Here is a 20234-nt window from a genome sequence, read left to right on the forward strand (position 1 = left end):
GCCTACGATTGGCTGGATCAGTCAGAGGGCTGTGGCAGGCAGGAGGAGAGGCTGCGAGGCAGGCAGTGCGACCTAGTGGTGGAAGAGGGGTGTGTGGTGCAGAGGGGAGTGCACTACGGATCACACAGATACATTCACAAATACACACTTTAGGTCTTATTCATAGACACACACTGATGAGTGAACACACTCCTAATCAAACCCACACGCTTTGTTAATTCGCTGTATAATAATTTATCTCCTTGAAACACATGCTCTTAACCTCTAACCCATGTATTTGATCTAATGTCCTCAATACCCAACATACTGTTCCAAGTTTAAAAATAATATAATTCCCTACACACCACCCACATACATGACTTAACGCTCTCTAACTAGGTTTGTATGCATTTGTAATGTCAGCCTACCCTCCTAACCTCACCACCTTAAACCCCCCACCCCAACTTCCGTCTTCCCACAGCCAAGCCCTGCTCTTGAACCAAATGGCACTGATGGCAACTTCAAAGTCAGGAGCTCTGTGACTACACAACCTTCAAAAAGGAACATCCCTTTGCCTCTGCTATGGAATATTAGGGTAGTATAACTAGATGACAGACAAGTGGTGTCTACTCTTCTCCAATCAACCAACTGACACTTGGCTAGGCTGTTTTTGGAGATGCTCAGGCTAGGATCACAATTTGCCTCCCCCGCCCCCCAAAAAATAACAGATTAGCCCACCCCTCCAGATGTGTTTTAGCAGTGATTGAGGGGGCACAAGGAGGAGCTTTGATCAAGAGGGGGCTGGGTATAGTAGGGTGGGCGGAGCTGGTCACCAATTTTGGGGAAAAGAGGAGTACAGCATAGACAAGTGAAGTCCCAAAAGCAGGGTTTAGCAGGGGCCCAGCTCTACCAGAGCCACGGCCCATTTTGCCTTGAAGGGGATTAATAATGAATTAAGGCCCCCCCCACCCCCCTTTCTAAAAAGATATTCATGCATGCTAATGCATCCATTATTTATAGTGTGCATAGAGGCTGGCTAGTGATGGCCACATGCAAGTGGGAGGGATGTAAGGATGAAGTGAGGAGGTGGGGGTCTCTTCCCCCCGAGTGAAGCGTTGAGGCTCTGGAAGCAACATCCGCCCATTGTGGCTGGGCTGTGGAGCTGGGTGGGGATGGGATGGGGACTGGATATGAACAAGTAGGAGGAGGTGGGGGGATGAGGGGGGCCTCGCTGCCAGACAGGCAGCTCGTGCATAGGGAGAGGGCCGCCAAGTGTTGTGGGGGGAGGGGTGGATTAAACAAATAAATACATGATAAGAAATAATCATGCCAGGGAGGGAGGGCGTGATGGAGACAAAGAGGCTAAGAGGGACGAGGTGGGGTGGGAGGTGGTGGTGGGGTGGGGGGGGGTGAGTTAAGTCAGACAGGATTTACTGTCTGGAATGACCCGTTCTTGACCAAAAAAATAATGCGGGAGGCATTACTTTTTTGGATGTTCTGTTGACTTGTCTGGTTTGATAGTTCATACTGATGATACAGTTATAGAGAAGCTAACTAAAGCTTTTCTACTTTGTCATGATACCCAGATCTGAAATTAACGAGACACATCTGATTGAGTTCCTTGTAATTTCAATGCCACGTCTAGCACATGATATTAGGTAGCAGTGGGTGATGATTTAATAAAGTGCTACAGAAGTTGATGCAGTGAAAGCAAAAGATGTAATGGAGAAATGTGAAATAGAGGAAACGTGCGAGGGTGAGAGATGGAGGAAGAGCAAGACGAGGCTGTGCTCCTTTCATGTGCGCAGCATGCCAGGTATGTGGTGATGCAGTGCAGAAAGAAGGAGGGCGAGTAGAGTGATAAGATAAAGCAAGAGAACAAGCCAGATGAGCTCTCTACCCTACTGATCCCCATATTAGCATAGATACAGAGTCATCAGCATGGCAGGGACCATGACACCCCAACTCATCTCCATAGATATCACTGGGGCCATGCGGATAAATCATACATCAGGCTTATCTAAGATGTGTCTGTAGTGCATGACATTCTGCCAACAAGCAACCACCTTAAGTTTCAGTAATCCTTGTAAGTGATTAATTCCTAATGCTACTTTGGTTGTCCCAAAATGAATAACTTAAGCACTACTTAAAAATTCTGTGCTGTCAGAGTGATTGTTAAAAATGGTTGCACAGTCTGCATGATGGCTGCTTTTGCAAACTGCCTCACATTGATAACCGTAGAGAGGCTACAAAGAGTTCACTGTTTATGTCCTTGCTTCTTGCATGCATGAATACACATGTGCTTGAGATGTTTTGATATCTGGGGTAAGAGGTTATCAGTATGGCTTTGCAAAACCTGCTTCAATGGGATTGCCCTACCTATTTCACAGTGTTGGCCTGGTGTTATGCCATGACATGCTAGTGAAGCAAATCCCCTAGTATGACGGAGTTATGAATGGCTCAAATCAAATATTGTTACATGAACTCTCTGATTCTGGAACAATGCAGGTAACAGCCAGACATCCATTAATGGCAGACATGCAACATGTTTCTCAACAGGTAGCACCGGAGGCGAGACCTCCCAGAAGGGACAATCTACATTGTGCAAACATTGCAACCTTTGTTCCCCAACAAACACAAGGTGAGGCACTTAAGTGTTTTTTAATACCAAAACCTCAACCACACACAGGAAAATCCATAAACATTGGAATGATGTCAAAACAACATTGTGAGGTTTGACGGTTTTAATTTTCCATTGCTCAAAGTAAAAATGGCTCCTGCAACATTTCCTGCACCCCCCGTGATTTTTATGACAAATACAACAGCAGCTTAATTATATATGCGACCACCGCCATAAAAGCAGAACCATTAACCAGCATCTTGTTAACACAGAGTACCTGCCTTGAAAGTGCTGGAGTCGCATTTTAAAATCTTTTCACTCAGCGCCTGTCTGCTGTGGCAGATTGGCACCATTTAGAGGAAATATAAAAATTAACGTGGCAGTGCATTCACGCCTCTTGCATAAGTATCTGTTTTGAATGAACAGGATAGTGACCAACGGTAATTTTGATAACCTATTCTTGATGTACTGACTGAAGCATAATGAGAGAAATACACGTTAGTCAAATATCATCTAGACACGGACACATCCAAAGAGAAAAAACTGGGACACAGATACTTTCACTGAATCTGAGTTCATCCTACAGCTGCATGGATGCAGGAAGAAAGGTGGCTTCTGGTGTCTCTGACCTGCCACGGTGTATCAAAAGAGAAAGCTTTGGTGTCTCAAAAAATAAGCGTGAACTTCCAACCTCTTCCTGAAGAGGCTTTGGTTAAGTTTCAAAGGCTTCCTGGTTTTACGTTACTGGCCAAACACACCCCAGCTGTACACAAAGTGGCCACTTTCAATGAGACCCTATGGAGGCAGAGGGAGATCAGACACCCCTTGACGTAACCAAACATCCCAGTTAAAAGCAAAGTTAGCAGAGGGGATGCCATTGATGTTATTGCTTGCTTAAACAGGTCAGTGTTCACTCATGGCAAGTGTGATATTACAGACAGTAATATCATACTTGTGAGCAACGGTTCAAGCCCGGAGGCCTCTACAAAGAGAATTCAAAGTTTGTCACCATCATGAAATAGAGCGGTCATCTGAATATTTCATACTCTGTGCTTTAGTCTACCTTATCCCAAAGACTTCCATATGGACTTCATAGAATGTGTCAATCTCTTGAGTGATATAATGCAAAACCCACAAAACACCCCCCTGAAGGCAATCCCATCAAGCAGCATTCACTCAGAGATGTATGGCCCTATGTTAAGCAAATGGGCAGAGAAATGGTGACCCACTGAATCCATTATTTCTCCTCCTATATGCATTGTCTTAAAGCCTGCCTTATGTGCCCAAAGTGCCTTTAAAGACATGTTAAGAGAAAAGAGCTTTCTGTCTTGGAATGAGCTAACTTAATTATCATAGCAACTGGCAGTGCTCTTTAACATGTCAATGGTACTTGGCCTGCATGCATAATTTTGCTGTGTTATTGTGGTGGCCTCTGTGTTTCTCACTACAAAAAACCCAAACCACAGGCACGGGGGCCTATTGTCATGGGCGCATCCATCTGGATCAAGGCCATTAGAGGATATTTGCACTTCCTCTGTGGCTCCTGGCTCTTTTTGACATGCAGCAGAAGGAGCAGGCATCACCCACCAATGTAGGGCCAATTGAGGTGCAGATTGACCAGAGGGACAGTGAAGAGGGGCAGCCAGCAGGGCAGTGCTCCTGTCAAATCCAGTGATGGACACCCACATGGGGGGCTGTTAGTTGGCCTGCGGTTCCTGAGGTCCTATAGCAATTGATGGGACATGACGAGGCAGGCGCCCTGGTTTCATTCTTTTGTCCCTGGGGATGTTGGAGGGTGTATCAGAATGTCAGAGGCTCTTGGCTACAGCACACTTCTGGTGTCAAGTGCCTACGATATACAACTGCCCCTTGCCTGCCCACATACACCAGCAGGAACAGATATTCAGGTAGCAGTGGCATACTGAGCCTTACAGAATAAAGAAACAGGTGATTTCTCTTTCTTTGTTCAACTTCAAAACATGAATAAAACATGAATGTATGTATGGAACCCATATGCCACAAAATACAGCCTGCATGAAGCTAAGTGCGCAAACAGTCTGAAGACAAATGCATAAATGGTGCCCTTTGAAGCCGAGGAAACATGCTGATAAGACACACAGATAGGTCTGATGTGGTTAATAACATAGCATTTACAGGAGCCTTGAATGTCCCTTCATATGTGTATGTGTGCACAAGTGGGGGCACGATTAATAGTAAAAGCACAGATCTCAACACACATATGGAAAAGCAGCTCTTGGAGACGTATCAAATAGAACCAATTCAGCTCCAACATATAAACACGTTAGCTGTCAATCCATATCTCCCCACATGTAACTTATATGCTTGTCGCTGCATACACAGCTTCTCTGAGCAGTGTTGGAATGCTGACAGCACGGAGATATGAATCTTGATTTGATTAGGAGTCAGAGTTGAGGGTCTGAGCACTGGAGCCAATATCTGTTCGGGCGGGTGGGCGAGGAGACTGTTGCGAAAGGAGGTGAGGTGGAGGGGAAGGGGCAGAGTGTGATGGCAAGGCGGGGGGGTTACCTGTGGCCCTGGCTCCAACTGGGAGTAATTTGGAACAGACTGCTCCCAATGTGTTCATTAGGTTGTGATTGGGCTGAGCGCAGGTGGGGAGGGCCTGCCCAGCCTGACGCTGAATAGTCCTGATTGTGCCCAGCATAAAACGCCATCTGTTTCAATGAGGGAATGAAGGAGAGAGAGCGAGAGAGAGAGAGGCAGGAGGAAGGAGGAGGGAGCTACCGGTGAAAAGTCATGTTTTATGATGTCTGGATAATTTTGTGTACTAACAAGGGAACAAAAATTAAAAGGGAGAAAAAGTAATGCACAGCAACATTTGAAACTGTTGTCTTAAATTCAAAGTAGAATAAAAAAATAACCTGGTCGCTCAATTCTATGTAAAAAGTCGGTCTGATAAATTAATGACTGTATAAAAAATATTGCAATGTAAACAAACTTTGTGTAAGAACACAAACAGGCCAAATGCAACCTAATCTAGACAAGGTAAAATGGCGTCCATTTCCAGTCTAAATGGCAGGTTTCAGTCTATCTGTGGCTTGCCACTGTGAGCAGACAGCTGAAGAGACAAGGGGATTGGAGATGGGGCAGCAGAGTTTATTTATGGGCCGCCTGCTTCAAAGCTGGGATGTTTTTGGTTAATCCCGTACTCATACCAAAAGCAGACATCCAAATGTTAATCTAGGTGTTTACACGCACATTTACACTGTCTGCTTTGCTGCAGACACAACATTACCCAAAATCACATTCATAGGTCTCACGTGGCTAAAAAGACGGAAGACAAAAATATCTTTTTACTCAGTCAGCCTCTCATTCTGTTTCTTATTTTTTTCCCTCTCTCTCTCTCTGCAAGGCCCTGGGAAGAAAAAGAAGAGAGCAGAGGAGAAGAAGGCCACTGTTTGCTGTGCTGCTCGACTTTTGAAGCGTCTTTATCGGGCTTGGCAGCGTGGTCCTGCGTGTCCAAGCCTCGTCGTGCTTTTCATCCTTTGTGCTGTCCAAGGTGTGTCCAATGCACTGGGGCTTTGTGTGGGGAGGGAGACGACACATCACATTCTGTCTTCTGTCCCGAGCTGGGGGATGGGGGGATTGGGTGTGCGGAGGGAGGGGGAGGGCTGTACAACAGAGGGGGGGACAAAAAGCAAACTTATAGAAGGCCGTGGGTCTTCAAAGCCGCGATGCACAAAGGCTTATAAAGCGTTACTTCATGCAGAGTTGTGCCAGATGTAATTGCGGGGTTCCTGGAGATAGAGAATCACATGCAATGCCTGGCTCCGCCCCTGACACCATGAAAGGGCTGTGGCAAAGAGGCTTCAACTGCAAACAGGGGGGTGAGCAGAAAAGTTTGCTTCACTTTGATGCATGACAAACAAGTGAGTAAATAGTAAATAAGTTATCTTAAAGGTCCTGGTACAAATCCACCACTTGCTGCCTCAGAAAAGGTAATTTCATGTGCGGAGCTTGATAGATGCTAGCAGACTGGCTGTCCCTATTAGAAATCAGGGAGGATGGAAACGGCACAGAGCGACAAGTGATTCTCCTCCCCTTTATCATTCTGCCACCAGCTTCATGGTATAGGCTCTTTCAAGTCTGAACACTGCTTTCTACAGAAAATTAAGTTGATTTATTGTTAATAAGCCCAGAGGTTGGCAGTGGGAGCATGCTGCATGGCAAGCACGGGTAGGCTGTGGTTTTCCTGATCAACCTGACTAGTCCTCATCTGTTTCCTGTGGCTTCCTGCTGCGATGGGACGGGTGTTGAGAGTGCATTGTTAAATATGTTTCAGGGCACAAACGCTGCCAGAGTCAGGTACACTGTTCAGTGTGTGCATGTGTGTGCAGGTGGGTATGTGCATTAGTGTCTCTCTCACTGACAGTGAATGGCGGGCGGCTGTGGAGGAAAGGGTGGTACCATCACTTTAGGCCTGCAGATGGGGTTCCCACAGGAGGGACACGCCCCGGTGTTTTCCTAGACAGAGACGAAGGCAAACATGGCGGCAGATCCATCTTTGCATCTTAAAGGTTCAGCAGATAACGTCTGTAGCCAGAGAACAGTAACTTCTTCTTGTCTCTTCATGTGTCATGTCCAAAGGCCTCCTGCTAGGGATGTGGAAACTACGGCGTCTGTACCCACAAGGTCAAGGCTTAGATGTCTTGCACAAAAGATTTTCTTTAGCAGGCTTCATTTTAAATATAACAGAGAAAACCAAATCATGTACAGCTTCATCAAGGTGACATAGTGTGGGCACAATAATAGCATATAAATGTACCTCAGTGGTTCTCATCTTTACAGGAGGGGTTTACTCAGGGACCTGTGTTTGTTTTACAGACTTCTTCTTTGCCACTATGGATCAAAATTCAAGTTGACTTTATATCTTCGGTGCCGTAAAAGGGCCAGCGTTTGTTCTATATGACTGGAATTACAGTGGCTGTTCATAGAATGAAATCTTGCCAGTGATTAAAGTGGAAATGAAGGCTCTTGTGTATATCCAAGTGATATTAAATGGCACCTGGCAGAGTAGGGGCGCTAAAGCCTCACCCAGTGCTTCTTTGCATCAATAAGTAGCCGCTTGCGTGAAATGGAATAATTCAACCACGGTATATTGGACTACAAGAATTATTTCTGATGTAGGAGCCACAACTTGCATGCAAATCCAGCATAGATGAAATATATAAAATAATCAAAAGACAAAATGAATTAGAAATAGAAAGGAGCATCCAAACATGCTGCCTCCCCTTATTTTAGAATGCCTGCCAGTACCACAAATGGCAGTGGATTAAGGTAAGCGCTACATGCAAATACAGAGAAACATGTAGTGTATAGTGTATCAACATGTGCCATACACATGTTGACAATGCCACTATAAAGTGGACATGCACAGGTGCTGTAGTATGCAGCAGTCATTTGGTGACTTATCGTTGCAACCTGTGTCCAAATGAAACTTTTGTAGTAGCTGCAAGCCAGCGTGTATCTCTCCACATGCACACATCATTCTCAGGTCACAGAACAAAGCACAAGGGCCAGCGAGCAGGTGTCAGAGGTCAGAGTACCCCAAGGGTACCTTGAGTCTCATCCCAAAACCTCTAACATTTTTCAAAGCCCTCCCGCAGCCCAGGCCCTCATCAGCGAGTGCCCCCAATGGCCCCATGCACATATGCACTACCCCTTACTCTTCTCTGGTGGGTGAAAGGGGAGCCTGAGTGCATCACCTGGAGTCCTGAGTACGTGACGAACAGGCTCGGTCTGTCCAAAACCAGCCTGAGACCCAGTAGGGGGGGCAATAATGATGCTGAGGGGGCAGAAATATATACAGGGGGCAGATTTCATTTTCTTCATATTTCACAGAGGCTTTTCGCACATTCTTGTTGAACTAAGAGCCTAGCTAGAGAGGGTTTCACCCCATGAGAGATAATTACTCATAGTCCACATGGCCCTGTTATCTTTGGTCCAGATACACATTCACTTAAATTTAAAATGTGTTAGATTTCCAACTTTTGACCACAGACAGTGACACACAGATAAGCCAAACTTTAACCATCATCATCTTAGAAAAAGTGTCTACTGGGCCCTGATGAAGTGACGTGGTTAAAACCACTGATGCAGCAAATCTAAACCCCCATCCCCTTGTCCGCCCAATCAACCATCAATAAAATCTCTCCTCTTCACTAGTGCAGACAATTACAACACTGGCCGAGCCCTACCTCACACGGGGAAAGAGACTCTGTGGCCCGCTATGTTACATGCAAGAGGCTGAGAAAAAAATTAAGGTGTTCAATCTCTCTGCAGATTATACTTTATCCGAGATGAAGGGTTGGAATAGAACGAGCGTAGTTCAGTCAAACTAGCTAAACGGGTGAGAATTAAGATGTTGTAGCGTGGGATGAAGCAGTTATGCATACATAACATGATGAGGCTGGGACCCCCTACTGAGGAGAGGCACGACAAAGCCTCTCTAACAGCAATACCTCTGGGACAGCTAATGATTAATTAGCTTGTGTCATTAAGTGAGGCAAATGTCACCCGAGCTTCCTGGGGAAGCTGTCACACCATGTGTAGGCTACTCACAAGTTTCCCCCTCAGGTGCTGGTGAAGGGTGGGGGTGAGGGGGGGGAGTGCACTGTTACTGGTCAAATCCTGACATCTAGTGGCCAAATGTAAAACTACATTGGTGTACAGCTATTACAATAAAAGCAGATAACTTTTATATAGAAAACTGTCTTTAAACATTTTTGTGAGCAATGTATTTTAAAAATACAGAAAAAACCATGTACATATAACCTATGCCTAACATTTCCTAATAAAGGCCTACAACAAAGAGGTAATCCAGATTCAGCCTTGGGATTACTCCCTGCTCTCTGATCCCTGATCGCTAAATTAGGTGAGGTGACCTCTGACCTTTAAATGTCATTCACCTCATTGACCATGGCACTGATGTCAAAATTAGAGAGTTGATACTTCCTCAAAACCAAGTTTCTGAGGAGGAATGAGCTGGCATACGGACATGCTTGGCAATGCTGGCTTTTTTTTAAGGTATCGCATGAACATTTTAGATATAGCTTGTGCAATGTTATATTAGATTTTGTAAATTAGGAAAAAAAAGAATAAAATGCAGAGTAATCTCTAACAAAAAAGACAATTTAAATTTTCTTACCAAAGACGTGAGATGCAGGCTGGGGTTGATGGCTTTCTTAAAACAGTTTGGAACTAATCCAGACAAGAGAGACTGCCGAAATTATGTTATTTTCTTCATCAGCTACCTCTGTCTTTACACTATGCACATGCTCACATTTTTTTTCTCTCTCTCTCCATCTCAGGATCAGTTAGTCTGAGTCTTGTGAAGATCAGCGCTGAATCCTGGCCTGCTATAAGACCAGACCAAGAAGAAGTGAGAAGGCCTCTCTCTTTACCAGGGAGTGGCAGCGTGACAACGTGGAGAAGCTTAACACACACACGCACACACACACAGAAACGCACACACACATGCACACCTCATGTCTGCGTTTATTCATGTCCGCAAGCGCACATGCACACACGCACACACATACACACAATCTGCCTCACCCTCACATAGGCATACGCATACAAAAGCACACCTGTCAGGGCCTTTCCACTGCGTGAGCAAAAGCAAAGAAGTCTGGCCCCCCCTCTGTCTCTCTGTATGTGGTATCCCATGTCTGTTATATTAAAGCAAATCCATTCAGCTCCCACTTTCTCATCTGAAATAATGGCATGAGCAATTTTCACATTTAGGCAGGCAAGGACACATGCAGTCTCCCTCTCTCTGCTTAATGAATGGAATCGGATCTGGGCCCCTGTGGCTGTGGTCTAATCTGCCTTTGAAGATTTCAACAATTTCCAGATAAAAAAATAAACCCGAACCTCCTCACGCAGTTGTATTCTTTAGCCAAATACACCGCTAAATAAGACATCTACTCACATCTCCTTATGCATTTACTCATATCTACAAGTGCATGTGATTTCTGTGTTATTTACCTCAGCCAAAAGGGCCTGAGGCCTTGCCAGGAGCCCCCTGATTGTGCCAGTCTACTGGTGTGTGACGTCCATTTGAAGGGAGAATCTGTCAAATAGAATGATTGAATTAAAGTGCACTTTGGTCCGGAGTGCTCTCTCTTTGCCACTTTGCACCATAACATGTCTTGTCCTAAAATAATTAGAGCGAGGCCTTGGGTGGTGGAGTGGCCACATCCTCAATGGTCAAAAGAAGGAATGGTCTGGCTTTGAATGGAAGCCTCCCATCTTAAAAAACACTTTATTTCTTTACACTCGAGGTTTGTTGTCTTTTGTGACTATTATCCCCATTCACCATTTGCTTTCATGCAGCTGTGCCCCTCTTAAAAAAGTCTTTGTGCCAGCACCATGAATACAGGGAATGTGTCCATGGCAGGTAGCCCTTATTGCAAGTTAATCTCCTGAAAGAGCCTCATACAAGTACTTTTAAATTCTCCCCCAGCCACAGAGGGCTCATCATCAATCGAGCACTTCTCCCCTTTGTAGGGCTGATGAGTGTGGTGCGCGGCCGGTGACAATAGCTGCCAAGTGTGGCAAAGTAATCACCTTCTGGGGAAAACACTAGTAATTACTTCTAAACTGTTTGGGCTTCGGAGACAACTGCTATTGTGCAATAAAATGAAAGGCTCCCTTTAGAGAGCAGTGCTGTGATGGTTGCTCTCAATCTGTTTGTCATCTGTTTGTTTACAGAGATTTCTCATTCCAGTTGCCCACTGCAACCATGTTTTATCATATATGTGTGTATGTGCATGCCTGTCTTTTAGTTTGTGTGTGTCCTCATGCCCAGGCACATCTATTCTTGCATTCCTGACAACACAAAGGACGTACTAACATTCATCATGCATACGAAAAAGACACTTTGCATGATATATAAGCCATAATGTTAAGAAGGGTCTCTTAATTTTAATCAAACAATTAAAGGTCTAACATTCTCTGCATTCCAAAAGAGTATGTTAATTAAGCGTATTCCTGCATTCAACCAGACTTGTATTCATCCTCTACTTTGCTCTTAATAAGACTGTCAGAGGAATTACTATTTCCCAAGCTGCACTGATGAGATAACATAGTTTTTGTTGATACAGTATAGGTTTTTGAGCTTATTATGGGTGGGAGCGCCCAAAAAAGTATGCTGAATTCTTAAACAGGCTTCAGAATGACAATTTCAAAACTGTTTTTGCTGCTGAATAGATATTCATCCTCTTGTCTGTATTAGAAAAATGTGGTCTGTAGAAATACAGGATACTGTTTTGAAAGTATAAGTTTGAGTTTTGCTGGGAAACTCACCAGTGTAATGGCTCCAGTCACCTTAATGTTCACTTAAACTGTCATAGTCATGAGCGTTACTGGATCACATCATATCCAGGAATTTTGCTATTTCCATGAGAGCTACAGTAAAATATGTATCTATCCATCTAAGTCTGGAGCTGATAGATGAGCAAAGCAGCTTAGATAAACTCCTGGTCCCACAATATTGCCAACACTGAAAATTACCTCAACATTTACAGATTAAGGTGCATGTAGTACAGAGACTTTACTTAAAGGTTTTGGTTTTCTGAAACTGCCACATTCTAAAAACAGAAATAGACAGTATACATACTACACAAAACGTACAACACAAAATATTAGGAATTGCAAAATCTAATCATAAATAAGTATATTTACACAATCATATATTTATGCCTACACATGAATATATAATTATGTATAGACATGGTGATGATCTTGGGGTGAATGCTGATCTTCTGTTACATTATCAGTTAAAAGTAGCTTATGTCAGTGTTGACTTTAATATAACTTGTCGACCTTTTCTGTCTGCCTCATTAAAGAGTGCTCCACTGACAAAATTATTTGATTTAGTGCTAATTAAACATCTGTTCAGTAAAGAAAATGAAAATTGAAATTAGTTTGATTGAGAAACTAAGACATAATCTTAATCGTTATGGCAAGAAAATGGTTCTAATGTCATAAGGCTTTAATTTCCCTTGTTAAATATCAAATATCAAGTACTTGTTCTGTCCAAATATTACATCATACTCACAAGTTTTATGTGGGTATGTGTGTGAAAGATAGAAATCTCTGCTTAGACATGTATATTAATAAATAAAAATATGAAAGAGATTTCTGAGACATCTTTTGTGTGAAGATATAGAAATTATCACTTAATACAAGGATTATTAATAAATACAGATATGGCATTCACAAAATCTTTCTCAAGAGTAGCTTCTGTGTCACTGCTGAAGACTCACACACCATCAGTTACACTTACCTTAGCTTCATCATAAGCTCATCTCTTCAGTTTGACTCAGGTCTGACTGGAAAGGCATGCCGGACTTTTCACACTATCAGAGAAAAAGATATATGAATTAAGCTGATTCGTGAAAATGCTGATTCAATTTTTTTTTTCTGTTTTATAAGGCAGTAGAATTTGGGGCCAACTTTGCAAAGTTCATTATAAAACATTATTTGGAAAAGTGAGGCTGCCACAGGAGAAATGTGTAAACACTGAATTGTTGGTTAAAACACATAGCCTTGAGGAGGAGCAGAGTGTTTTTGCTGTCCTGCACAGAAATTCATTGTTAGATAAACATATTTCCCACAAAAAAAAGTCTTGAACACCAAAAGTTAACTAAGCTCTGCAACAATGCTGGGTGTTAACTTATCTGGCTTAATGGTAGTGGGTTTTTCTGACTGTTTATGCCAACAGCTGCATTGCTGACATACATAAGCAGAGGAACAGAGGCAGTAAATGATTGCAGTGGTGAATATGAATCCCCTCCTGTCCTCTCAAGCTCAACTTGTCCTTAACAAAAGCCTCTAAGCTGCTTGGGTCTAATTTTGACCACCAGAGGGCAGAAACCATCAATACAAACTGTCAGGTAACACATCTACTAAGCAGAAGACTGACTGAGTGTCTATAGAGGAGGAAAGCTTACATACCAGACCCAGCAACTGTTTGGTAACATCAGCCATTCACATCTTGATAAGGTAATATGTCAGGGCTGTGTATGTAAACTCTCTAGTGGGAAAAAAAATCACCAAGTGCAGTAATTTAAAACACAGGCAGCAAGGAACTGCCTATACTTTCACATACAGCAGACACAAAATGACGTTCGCATTAATTTTAAGTCCTATTTCTGGTCACTTGAGGTATGGAAGTTGAACGTTTCTTCACCCGTTTTGATCTCCATCTGTGTTTACCATGCACCAAGAGTATCACTGCCTGCCATTTGGTGCTGGGCAGGTAGCTAGCATTGCATACAGCTCGTTTCCTGGGTCCTTCTTTGCTAATTCTGTTTGCAGAGGACAAACTCTTAAAAACTGTCGCTGTCATGAGGCATTATGTCAGGCTGTGGATCCACCAGCTTGTTTTGTAGGTCTTCCTCTCGGTACTAGTCAATACGGTCTATGTTCAAAGTAGGCCTAATAGTTCAAATGGCTAGCATGCTAGCGAGTTGTATATAGCTAATTATCACGTCACATCACTTGGGTGCTGTTTCTGGCCACTTGGCGAATGTAAGTTCAATAATTACTCACTTTTTTTTAGCTCTGTCGTGGTAGAAAATACCAGATAGCAGATAGTAGTTGATGTGTTTGCAGACGCTGGGTCATTTTTGTGGCATTTGGTGCGGGGCAGGTGGCTCGCAGCGTACAGCGGAATGTTAATGAGGAAAGAAAGGGCAGGTGCGTGCTAACGGTCCGCATAATTTTCTTCAGGAGCAGGCACGTTTGAAGCACTGGACAGTAGGCAGCTGTTTTCCACCAGCCGTAACACCATTATGAGGCAACATGTCAGGGCCATGTTTCACTCAGCTTGGTTTGTAGTCTTTATGTTGCCAAATAGCCATAACTACGAACTCGAACGAATCTAAATTTGTATCAATCCATCAGTCTCTTAAATTGAATCACAATCACACAGAGGCATTTTCTGGTCATCAAGGGACCAGACACTGTGATAAAGGTGCCAGTGTATTGAGAATAAACAGCCAGATATATACATTGTAACTAATTCAAAATATGCACTTTAGATTTTGACTTTCTTTTTTCAAGGAACTTAGACCTAGTTAGCTCTGTAATGTATGTCCATTAATGACAGTGATAATACAAGAGTCTTAGTTGTTCATACCTCTGTAATTTGATCATTGTAAACAATGTATGCATACAGCCATGCCAATAAAGCTTCTATTGAATGAAATATAAATAAACTGAGGGCAGAGACACGGAGATAGTTGGGGAGAGAAAGAGAACAGCTTCTTTGTGATCTTGCAGAGCTAGCCCTCCTGTGTTCGTTTGGGTCAGCCCATAGGTGTCAGTGAGTGACAGTAAATTGAGGCCACGGTGAACATTCACACTGTATTGCCAGTCTAATAATCCCATGAGGTAGCAGGCCCGTAGGTCTCCCTTTGAAACCACAGTCCATTCAGCCTTAGGACGGGGGAACATCTCCCCACCCTTTTGGGGTCACCAGCATTTCATTTGCAATCTATATCTAAAACACAAGGTACTGGAGAGTCACATCAAAGGGCTTTTTGATAGCTGGGATAGAGCAAAGACTTGAAATAAAATGGCTAATTACGAGTGTTGATTAGTAGGCCATGTAAGCTACAGACTAATTGGATTGCGCAATGTAGTACTGCTTTTGTTTTCTGTGCATCTTAATGAAGCCTTTTTTTCTAGAAAGGCTGAAATGTTGAAGCATACTTTTGTGTTTCCAGGATTAAAAATGGTGGCCCATATAAATGTGTATACTATACAAACATTTGTAAAAGAACCTTCATCTCTATGGTTGTGCTTATTTGATCAAAACTGAGCTATCCACATATTCATAAACACTAAATGTGAAAGCTCTTTTGTGTCAGTGGAACCGTCAGAAGTTCCATGTAAATAAATTCAGCTCGTACAATGGGGTTCTCTTTATCTATTCAGCCTCTGTTTAAAGCTTTATCCTGTCAGGTTAAATAATGAAGCCTGAAAGAATTGTAATAATGGAACACATGCAGTTCATTTCCTTTTTTCATCAAGAGTTTGAAGTTAAACCATTTGCTTGAATAAAGCAAATAAATGATTTGATTGTGAGTGCAGATTTGTACTAGAACACTTTGGGATTATTACTGTAACACTGTAAACTGATACAACACTAAAAAAGGTAGAGTAATTCTGTCCTTTATTTTCTGCTCTGAGTGCTCTGAAACTACAACTCACTGACAACTGGGTAAAACTTGTCTGCTGATGAAGATGTTGTATGATTGAAAGCTCCAGAGCAACTACTAATTGGAGCTTGAGGCGAGATTGCGTTGTCAGCTGCTATGATTTATGGTGTGTTTCAGGACGAGACCGGATAGGCAAAAGCTTTAAACCATACATTTTGAATTAGAGCTGTGGCATTTTGCTTTTACTGCACCACAAATATATTTCACCACATGACAGCTGTACCAACACTGATCTGTACTCGCTTAACATTATAATACAAAGTGAGTGTGTGCTGCTCTGCAGAGATGCCTACAATAGAGGTTGATTTTCGACCTTTTTGTTCTCTGCCCACACCCAACCTATTATGTGAAGCAGCCACCTGATTGAATCACTTGTTGTTACTAAGGAGATCTGTGAGCCTGACTGAGATCCTATAGGCTATAAATGGAAACCTTTTTATTCTAAGGACAAAAAATATTAAAGACACTTGTTAACTGATTCCTAAATTTAGATTCATATAAACAGGACTATGTTTACAGGTTGCTGAAAGGAATAGATAATAATAATTTATGTGTCCAGTCGTTCTATTAATGGTCTGAAAGTGTTTTATTCTAATTAACGGGAAAGAAAAGGACAAATTTTACTAAATGAAAAATAGGGATAACATTTGTACCTTATGATTCCACCATTTCTTAAAAAAAAAAAAAAAAAGCGTGAGACAGGCTCGTGAAACGCACTTGCACATTCACAACAAAAGGGGAAAACGGACGGGAGGAGGAGGAGGAGGATTGGGGGGGTCGGTGACAAGCTCCAGAGAGGGGAGATTTCACTGCAGGTGTCCTTGGTTTTCTCTGACAGCTCGGAGACAGGACCCGACCGTAAGTAGCCTAGGACTGTTGAGGATGAATCAAAGCTGATAAAATAATAAATGTTTGATCTGCCATGAAATCCGAAAAGAGCAAGCGAAGGAGAGATATGCTCGTCTTGGATGAGAGACCCCCGCTGGGTGAAGACACGCAGCGTATGTTAGCTGAGCCGTGAAAGCTGGCTGCCATTGACTGGAGCCGAGGCTGAAATGGGAGCAAAACGATGAAAATCGAGCGCAGGGGAGTGTGCATCCTCGAGCAAGTGATCACGTCGCCGATCATTTAGAGGTATTATGCATCATTTACAGATTGGTAATCCGCGATATTAGCCGGTGTCTGGACAATCGCAGTCTGTGGCGGCCGGCGGATTGTACGGTGGCATTTGTTGTCGCCAGACAAATTTTTCATTTTGCAGATGTGCGCTGCAAGAAGAACAAGGCCTGTTCGGTGGGTGAACCTTTCAAGGATTAATCACCGATCACGATGAGCAGCGAATCAGTATTTATGTTCTCCAGCAATACAGACTGCTCCTGGATGACAGTACTGTACTGTTTCCACATGTTAAGGATGATATGCCATGTTAGGTGAGACGCAGTTGGGAAAAAAAAGTGGGATGCATGTTGAATTTTGTACCTGAGATCCAATGAATAAGGAGCACCAGTCTTAACAGCTTATTGCCTGAAAGGCAAGCAAACCCTGAGCTGGTTTTCTCTGCTGTCATTCTGCTCATCATGATGGGACTAACCTGACTCTATATGTCAGCACCCAGCCAGATGTGAGGCACACATGCCCTCCCTGTCCCTGGTGTTGGACAAGCAATGCAAAGCTCTCAGGCGCCCGGTATGGGCACGAATTTGACTGATGTTCCCTGGGAGCCCGGTTTCACCTGATTCCACCCAGGACCAGGTCTGGTCCACCACCGCCAACTGTGTGATGAAAATGGTGCTTATATCTCTCATCGTGTGTGTGTCCTTGTTTGGGAATGTGGTGGTTCTGCTGGTGTTCCAGAGGAAGCCGCAGCTGCTTCACGTGGCCAACCGCTTCGTCCTCAACCTCCTCTTGGCAGACCTTCTCCAGACTATATTAGTCATGCCCTTCGCCATCGCAGCCACCGTGCCAGGTGTGTGGCCCCTGGATGCCCGACTGTGTCAAGCCCTGGTGGTGCTCATGCACCTCTTTGCATTCGCCGGGGTCAACACCATCATAGTCGTCTCTGTGGATCGCTATCCTGGCCATCATCCATCCTCTGTCCTATCCCACCCGCATGACCCCTCACCTGGGCACCAACCTGATCATCTGCACCTGGGTGCTCAGCTTCCTGCAGAGCACGCCGCCTCTGTACGGCTGGGGGGCCATTGACTTTGACCGCCATCACAGTGTGTGCTCAGTGGTGTGGTCATCCAGCCTGTCCTACTCTGCCGTGGTGTCCACCTTTTCTTTCTGGCTGCCCGTGCTCATCATGCTCGGATGCTACTGGATGGTGTTCAGAGCGGCTCGGAGGCAGAACGCTCTCGTGCACCCCATACAGACGCAATCCTACTCCCAGCCCTGCCCGCAGGACTTCCAGGGACCTAGCAGTCCACAGCGGCAGCCCCAAGCCCACCCGGCGAGTTCACCTGATGGCCCCTACACAGCCAGAGGATACCCTGTTCGAGTTAGGCACAGACGCTTCCACTACCACTGCAAGGCAGCTCGTGTAGTTTTTGTGATCATGGCCTCATATATACTCAGCATGGGGCCGTACAGCATACTGAATACTATATCTATGAGCACCAGAGCAGCCATACCCCCCTGGTTGTCCTCCCTCGCCCTTGTGCTCTTTTTCTTACAGTGCTGCCTACACCCCTACATTTACGGTTACATGCACCGCAGCGTGAGGAAGGAATTCCTGGCTTTGCTCTGCGGACTTTTCTGCAAACAGGGCCGACCCAGCCAGAGCTCTGCAGTGGAGAGCTGCTTCACTACCACAGAGGGACGCTCAGGTGCCCACCCTCACCTGCCCAGCCTGGCCGCTCGAGTCCTCCCACTGCGGACTTGGGAAGAATGCACAACATCCTCCACGCCCACTTTTGAGAGGAAGTCGAGGGACAGCCGTAAAGACACCACCTCTACTAGCATCAGCTCTGAGCGGGAGCTCACAGTCCACAGCAAACAAAGCACATGAACCACCTCGAGGATTCACCAGATAGACCATATTTGCTCTTGCCTGAAGAGGTTGTCATACTGTGTGTTCACACATAAGCTAATATGCCTTCTTTACAACAGGGTCATTCATTCTGAAGTTGCTGGCACTTGATCACCAACGTAACAGTTTTGTAGTATTTGTCATCAGCTCCATTAAAGAGTTAACTTGAGATGAGATAAAACTCTTTGGAGAAAACTTGGTTCATTCATTGTTGCAGTATGAATTTTGAACAAAATCTTAAATAATGACTATTTATTTTCACTAAGTCAAATCTTGAGGAGCTTTTTGAGGTTTTATATGTACAGGCAGGTTGAAGATTTCCCACATGGGCCACATTAGTCAGACTTTGTGCAGCTGTTATTATATTTTGTTTCTACAAACTGTTAGGGTTAGGGTTAGGGTTACTTTTAAATGTATGCAATTATTGTACTAGCTACTGTTAGATAAAACGGGCATTTAAATCAGTCTGAAGTTTAAAAAAAAAGAGTAAAGTAAAACCAACAGTTAATTGTTATTTTACATTTTTGCCTGCTGGTCTGTTGTAAATGCCACTGGTGTTTTTGTTTGTTTGTTTGTTTTTTATGTAGACTTGCTGTGTAGAGATAGAAATTGTTATGTTGGATTAAAGTGGTTGGTGTTCTGAGCACTTTGCTTTAATTATGAGCCATTGATGTCTCTGATAAGGTATTGATCTGCAGTATCTGCGCAACTACTCTATCTCCTTTAAACTTTTTACGTGTTGTATTCTCTGTGATCCTGCCGGAGGGCAGAGGATGTACTGTTTTTGTGTCAGTGCAAGCAAGCTTCGCCTGCAACTTATGAACTCAGGGTGTGCTTGAGGAAACAATTTGTTGTGCCCATCTCTGTTCTTGGATCTTGTCGAGCAAGTGGATACATGTATTCACATCCTTGTTGCTGTAACTCTCCTTAGTCTCAAAGCGCCTTTTGAGTAAACGAGTAGTAGTGATTTATTGTGCCTGTTAGTTACACAACACATGACGGTTGGTGAGTCCATTTCCCTGATGAGATGGTCACACAAAGAAGTAGTTTGTCTTAGCCTCTTGCTCTAAGTCTGGTTCAACAAGGTGGAAATTTAGCATCTTAGTTCAGAGTGCCACTGTATATTTGGACTATTTGCTGCCTTTGTAATGTCAGCCTTTCTTTGAGGAGGTACAGTAGTTCTGTTGAAAAAGTACAGTGTCATAGAGAGCAGGGTATAAAAAGATAACAGTGGACTCCTTGCACCATTTATGTAACATAGGCTGCATTATGTATAACAGATTGATATGGAGCAGATTTGTTATATTCCACTGAACACATGTAGATTTGTAAA

The 20234-nt window shown here is 43.7% G+C and overlaps 1 protein-coding gene across 1 annotated transcript; it reads left to right on the forward strand.

Annotated features, from left to right (window-relative positions):
* Window positions 1-16626: 16626 nt before the first annotated feature.
* gpr101 (G protein-coupled receptor 101) lies at window positions 16627-19177 on the forward strand. The gene is given in 3 exon segments (XM_018660441.2): window positions 16627-17603; window positions 17605-17943; window positions 17945-19177. Coding segments are annotated over 3 exon segments (1344 nt in total). The 5' UTR covers window positions 16627-17534; the 3' UTR covers window positions 18881-19177.
* The last annotated feature ends 1057 nt before the right edge of the window (window positions 19178-20234 follow it).

The sequence above is a fragment of the Lates calcarifer genome, linkage group LG8, assembly GCF_001640805.2.
Source record: "Lates calcarifer isolate ASB-BC8 linkage group LG8, TLL_Latcal_v3, whole genome shotgun sequence".
In the NCBI taxonomy this organism is placed as follows: Eukaryota; Metazoa; Chordata; class Actinopteri; family Centropomidae; genus Lates; species Lates calcarifer.